This window comes from Periophthalmus magnuspinnatus, chromosome 6, assembly GCF_009829125.3.
Source record: "Periophthalmus magnuspinnatus isolate fPerMag1 chromosome 6, fPerMag1.2.pri, whole genome shotgun sequence".
Classification (NCBI taxonomy): domain Eukaryota; kingdom Metazoa; phylum Chordata; class Actinopteri; order Gobiiformes; family Gobiidae; genus Periophthalmus; species Periophthalmus magnuspinnatus.
The window spans coordinates 24,345,597-24,352,237 of NC_047131.1; the positions used below are offsets into that span (position 1 = coordinate 24,345,597).

Genomic DNA, 6,641 nt, shown 5'->3' on the forward strand with positions numbered 1-6,641 from the left:
TATATATATATATATATATTTATCACACACACACACACATAAGGAAGGGTTAAAATAATAATTTCACTGAAATAGATTGCATATTTCATATTGTTTATTATTCAAGATAATTAAGGGTTGGTGCAGTGAGGCTAAGTGATACAGTACAGTAACAATGCAAACCATCGTAAACAGATAGGTCTAAAGGCCATTTTCTAATGTTATTTAGGGCAATTATACATACTTTAATTCAAAATAGGAGTGTTGTAAGAATATAGTGTTTACCATTAACGTTATTGCTTTTAATGGAATTTTCTCATTGTGGAACAAATAAAGGTTCTCTTACGTGCTTGCTTTTTTACTTTTTTTTATAATAAAGTGACAATGTATAAATTCTTGTACAAAACACACTAAAATGCACTGTGTAAGATAACTCTAAACCTGATAAACATTTTCATCAAGGACTGGATAAGAACATCGTGCAGGTCAACAGACTGGTGGTCAGAAATTGAGCTGCTGTGCTGTACCGAGGCACTCAATGCCATCCCAGTCCTTGATATCTTCGCCTACGTCATCAGAGATATAATATTCCCTATACCAGAAGCATAGGCAGACTGGACTGCACTAGACTGGAATGGACAATACTATCACAAAGTCTTGAAGGGTCATGTCTACACGTTCTCAGTCCCATATTGATCACAGCCTCATGCCTCTTCTTCCATCGCTCGGGCTCTCTTGGCAATTTTTTCTACAACAATCAAATAAAGTGAATGATTCAAATGAAACATCATGCAGAGGCTAAATCATGGATGTTTAATGTGAGATCTATCTCACACCCAAATTTTTGTTTTTATGGTCTTGTTTTGCTTTTGCAGTAAAGTACACTATTTATGATCATTTTGGCCAATTCAGCAAGAAGTTTGAAGGCTAAGGGGCACATTTGGACATCTCTGCTGTAAACTCAAAATATGATCTTTATGCCTCAGGCAACAAGCTGACAAAGGAGTCACTGTGACAGAAGGCAAAACCAGGAAACAGCGAATCAGTGAAAGTAGTTTTGAAGGTGTAAATGTGAACTAGTTTGTCCATTAAGATATTGTAATAGGAGAGGGAGCCAGCAGGATAATCCACAAATACACCTATTCTCCCAGAGCCTGAGGAAACTTGAGAAAGGAAGTGTCTTTGTTGGTTATGACAAACTGAGAACTGTCCATCAGTGCATCTCAGGCTCCAAGACAGACTGTTCTCTCCAAACAAACCATCTCCACTGTCCCCCCTCCTCTTAATGCCACTATAACTCACTGCTACATCTACTTTGCCACTCCACTCCACCTCCCAGTAAGAGCGCCCCATCAAACCAGTGCGGCACAACACCTGGGGCCAGCTGACGAACCGGTTGGGATGATTTGGAAATGGCTGCTTATCTTGAACACGAGTCACAGTCATTTTGTCTCCTGAGATTTTGAGATTGCGGTGGGCTGTGTTTTCGTCATATGGCACGTCACAAGCGTCTATGAAAAAAATAAATTTCACTAATCTTTTAAAGTTAAATATGCCTGCGGAAGCAATGATCTTTTCAATGAGGGCCAACAAATACATACATTTCTTAAGGCCAGGTTTTAAGAAATGGGCTCCAAGAGGTTGCACCCTGAAACATGGACATGTGTTAATGTTGAAGATATTTTACATCCTGAACTATTTGGCACAGATTCATACCTAACAGTGCTTAGCCTCCACTGTGGATTCTCTAAAGCAGCAGCCACTGTTTTCAGTCCTGGTTCTCCTATATTGTTGTAGCTCAAATCCAATGTTCTCAGATGAGAAGGGTTCAAATTCAAAGCTGAGCCAATTGCACAACCTCCTTCATCTGTCAACAGACACCCAGATAACCTGAAAAAACAAATATCAAACCCATTTATAGTGCTTTTACATATACAATAAAATGATAATCAACTTCCACTTAATAGAAGTATATAAATTAAATTGGTTCATGACCTGAGAGTCTCCAGTCTGCAGTGTGGACTGGCTAGTCCCTTAGACAAAACCATGGCTCCTTCATCCTTCAGGTCATTGTTGCTCAGGTCCAACTCTATGAGATTGGATGACTGGGAGCTGAGAACAGAAGCCAAAGCTTCACAGCTTTTCTCTGTTAAGTTACACACGCTCAGACTGCAACAGAAACAACAGCTACTTCATGAAAATACTCAATAGTGGTATTAAACTAAACCAGTTAAAAGAGTTACTCACACAGCTTTGCTCGACATTTTGATCACAGGTAGCAGTCTGAACAGAGCCTCCTCAGATGCGGAGTACTTGTGCAACTCAAACAGCTCCAGATCTTGCTCAGAGGACAGTAAGATGAAAACCAGAGCGCACCACTGCGCTGGGCTCAGAGTCTGTGAGCACAGCCCTCCTGAGCTCACATAAGCCTGAATCTGTTGCTGCAGAGAGTGCTCCTTCAGTTCATTCAGACAGTGGAACAGGTTGATGCTTCTCTCCACAGAGACACTCTCATTTATCAGCTGCTTGATGTACTCTGCTGTTTTCTGGCTTGTCTCTGTGCTGCTGCCTTTAGGAGATATCAGACCCTGTAGTAGACTCTGATTGGTGGACAAGGACAGGCCCATGAGGAAGCGGAGGAACAGGTCAAAGTGTCCATTTGGACTCTGTAAGGCTGCGTCCACAGCAGACTGGTACAGCTTAGCTTCTGAGCTGTGCTCTGATGAGAGCAGATTGAGTCCAGTGTTGGTGAAGGTCACATGGACATGAAGAGCAGCCAGAAACTCCTGAATGCTCAAATGAATGAAGCAGAAGACCTGCTCCTGGTACAGGCCTCTCTCTTCTTTGAAGATCTGGGTGAAGACACCAGAGTAGGTGGAGGCTGCCTTCATGTCGATGCCACACTCGGTCAGGTCAGAGTCATAGAAAATCAGGTTTCCCTTCAGCAGCTGCTCAAAAGCCAGTTTTCCTAATGCCTGGATCATCTGGATGGTCTCCTGGTTCCAGTGGCACTCGCTGGCCTCATGATACTTGTCCTTCTTAACTTTGGCCTGGACCACCAGGAAGTGGATGTACATGTCAGTCAGAGTCCTGGGCAGCTCTCCTCCCTCACTGGTCCTCAGCATATACTCCAAAACTGTGGCCGCAATCCAGCAGAAGACTGGGATGTGGCACATGATGTGGAGTGTGCGGGACTTCTTTATGTGAGAGATGATCTGATAGGCTTGCTTCTTATGTTTAAATCTCTTCCTAAAGTATTGTTCCTTCTGAGCATCGCGGAAGCCTCTGATCTCTGTTACCATGTCGATGCACTCAGCAGGGATCTGATTTGCTCCTGCAGGTCGCGTGGTGATCCAGACACAGGCGGAAGGGAGAAGGTCCCCTTTGATGAGGTTTGTCAACAGAACGTCCAGTGTTGTGGATTGTGTTGCTTCAGACACACTCTCGTTCTTACTGAAATTCAGAGGGAGCCGACACTCGTCCAGACCATCAAAGATGAACACAATCTGGAAGTCCTCAAAGCTGCACAGTATGTCTGCTTCTTTAGTTTCAGCAAAGAAATGATGTATCAGGTCCACTAAGCTGAACTTCTTGTCTTTCACAGTGTTGAGTTCTCTGAATGTGAACGGAAACATAAACTCAATATCTTGGTTGGCTTTGCCCTCAGCCCAGTCAAGACTGAACTTTTGTGTGAGCACTGTTTTGCCAATGCCAGCCACTCCTTTGGTCAACACAGTTCTGATTGGTTCATCTCTGTCGATCAGTCCTTTGAAAATGTCTTCACATGTGATGGTTTTCTCTTGTACATTTGACCGCCTGAGTCCAGCTTCAATTTGTCTGATTTCATGCTCCTTGTTGACATCAGTGACCTCTCCTTCAGTGATGTAAAGCTCTGTATAGATCTGGTTCAGAAGTGTTCGGTTTCCAGCTTTAGCGATGCCCTCAAATACACACTCAAATCTTTGTTGCAGCTTTGACTTTAGTTTGCGCTGACAGATTTCCGCAGGTGTCGCTGCATAAACTGTTATTACAGATACATTACTATTATTGAAAATAGATTACAAATATTATTAGCAGACATTAACAGTCATCACTCAATCTTATCATTATTAGTTCAGGAGTACTTACCTTTCTGTAAATGATCAGCCAGTTTTTCTTGTTTCAGTTGTTTCAAAAGATTAAGTGCTATTTTTAAAAATGCTTTGCTGTTCTCATCTTCCTCTTTTAAATTTCCCAAACATTCAGGGGAATCACATCTGGCAATATTTTTTATCTTCTTCAACTCTGTTTTAACCAAATCCATAATGCTGTTCTCCAGTGCCTGTAACAGGAAACATTACAGGTAAACTGAGTTGTATAGCACTGTGTAAATCAAGTGACTTTATGTGCTCACAATGAAAACTGAGTCCACATCATCACACAGGTTTGGCTCTTTGTCTGCAACAAGTGACTCAGATTTATTGTCCTCGTTTTTAAATGTAATCGGTGCATTCATGGATTCATTACTCTTCACAGACATGCAGTCAGGGTTACTGTCGAAATGTAAAAGAAGTACAATTAGAAAAAACAAAGTTGCAAAAGTGAAAGAATAACTTAAATCTTCCAACTGCAAGGGATTTATTGCCAATACAGGCCAATTAAATGGTAAACAGTAGAAATATTGTAAACGTCAGCCTCAAACTGTATGTGTGATTACAGCCTACTGTATAATAAATCTTTCCAAATCTTTTTAAAAGGCTCTGCATACAGCAAGTGCAGAGCAGAACATACATCACACAAGATTATTACGCACTTGAGGTCAAAGCTTCAAGCTGTGTCCAGTTATGCCTGTTTTTCTATTTGTCTTGGACGTTATCTGCATTATATATGTCAAGTATTTATAATGACCCAGGCTAATAGGCTGTTAATCCTTCCTTACAAGAGTCATTCATTATCTACCATATTTACAACACTCACCCATGTTTTTCCAGCGGTTTGGCCTGAACTTTTTGGAAAGTCATTGGGAGGTACATGGATTCATCGCTACAGGATACACAGCTGGACTCACGCTTCTTTATCTCACTGTGTGAAAAAGTTAGTACATTGGGGTTACATATAGAAGACATAAATTAGGGCTGGGGCCCACAGTGGGTTTTGGTGAACTCATACCTCAAATGCAGGACAATACAAGCTCAAACATTAACCAAGATACAACTACGAGTATGTTTATGATGAGGGGACACTTTCATGGTAAAAGTTCATTTTACGCAATATTTTACAACAGCAGAACTGGGCACTAAAAATGACATATAAAGAGATTCTTTAAAGTCTAACTAGTCTAACCAGTAGGTTCATAATTTCTGCCTGCAGATTCCTACACTAAGATAAAATCAACTCAGCAAATGTATTCCCATTTAAACAACATAGAGCAAGTTCTCAGTCATGTATACTAAAGAATGTGGGGTGAATTACTTTTTGATTTACTGTGCAGTACACATGGATTACTTGTGCTGTACTGTGCTGTCAAATAGGACTGGGCAATATGAGGATAAAATCTATTTTGGTGATATCATGATAGAGCAATTCTTTGATACAGCATCACAATCATTTGATACATGCTCAAAGATAGACTATCTTTTAAAAGATATCTGGTTTAGCTAATTACATTAAAGTGTAAACTTTCAGGGGCAGCAGGAGGCTTTAGTTACCTTATAAAGACAGTAAATATGTGTCTACATGATCTTCATGAAATACATTTTGATAGAGGATCTTTTTCACCCCTTTCGTCATGAAATGACAATGCAAAGATATTAAGCAAGTATTAAAAATGCTTTTAAGCTCTTTGTTTGAGCTGGATTCTTTCATACTCACCTCTTTGGGAGCTGGGAATTGTCTGTTTCTTCTGTGTCTTGTTCCATGTTAGTCCACGTCAAATCCTACAGCTACAGAACATTTAGAATTTTAAAAACTATTTTCTCACAAAACAAACAAACAAAAAATAACTAGGCTACCCTGAAGTAACGCGTGTTGGTGCATGATCCAGTTGACGCAAGGTATTTGTTGTGAAAAATTACCAGTCTACAGTAAAAGGTGCAGCCTTCCAGTAAATCTGTCTGATAGCGAACGAGCTCACCTAAATGCGAAAGAATACACATTTCAGAATAGTGTGATCTAAAAGGAGCTCATATTATACCTGTCAAACCACGATACGTTAAACGTGTAGCCTTATTGTTTTCTTTTTTTCTGTGGCTGTAACCCGCTTAGACTATCACCTAAACCTGAAGAACTCTGTGTAGAAGACAACTTACCCGTCAGGCCTATTCAATTTACGAGACTTTACCTTAAAGCTGTCGTCTGGTGCGTCAGACTGGATAAGAACAGACGCAGGGCGCACAGACAGTGAGCTGGCATGAGTGGGCGGTGCGAGGAGCAAAAGAAGTTTCACTTTCGATCTGACTGAGCATTTGAGGAGTGACGCTGACTAGAGATGACCTAAAAATACATAATGTACATATTTTACACATATTTTAAAACAACTTCTCAAAAAGTGTTGTTTTTGCGATGACATAAAAGATTATCTGACACAGGCTGGTGTACCATAGGCTTTTATGTCAGATTTATTTATTAAACTTGGTAAAACTACTTTGGGTTTCCTTGTTTGTTTGTTTTTTGTTGCTGTTGTT

At 40.4% G+C, this 6,641-nt stretch overlaps 1 protein-coding gene across 3 annotated transcripts; it reads right to left on the reverse strand.

Annotated features, from left to right (window-relative positions):
• Window positions 1–73: 73 nt before the first annotated feature.
• LOC117372894 (NLR family CARD domain-containing protein 3-like) lies at window positions 74–6,372 on the reverse strand. 3 transcript variants are annotated; one of them, XM_055222294.1, is made up of 10 exons: window positions 6,299–6,372; window positions 5,830–5,900; window positions 4,936–5,040; window positions 4,373–4,511; window positions 4,108–4,300; window positions 2,227–4,000; window positions 1,975–2,148; window positions 1,696–1,869; window positions 1,581–1,627; window positions 74–1,490 (listed from the first exon to the last, which is right to left on the reverse strand). In XM_055222294.1, the coding sequence occupies exons 2-10, from the start codon at window positions 5,874–5,876 to the stop codon at window positions 955–957; spliced, it is 3,189 nt and encodes a 1,062-aa protein (XP_055078269.1). In that variant the 5' UTR covers window positions 5,877–5,900; window positions 6,299–6,372; the 3' UTR covers window positions 74–954. The 3 variants fall into 3 exon arrangements, with proteins under 3 accessions (XP_055078269.1, XP_055078268.1, XP_033824664.2); XM_055222293.1 differs by having other exon boundaries at window positions 6,267–6,327; XM_033968773.2 differs by lacking the exon at window positions 6,299–6,372 and adding an exon at window positions 5,970–6,088 and having other exon boundaries at window positions 94–1,490.
• Between the last annotated feature and the right edge of the window lie 269 nt (window positions 6,373–6,641).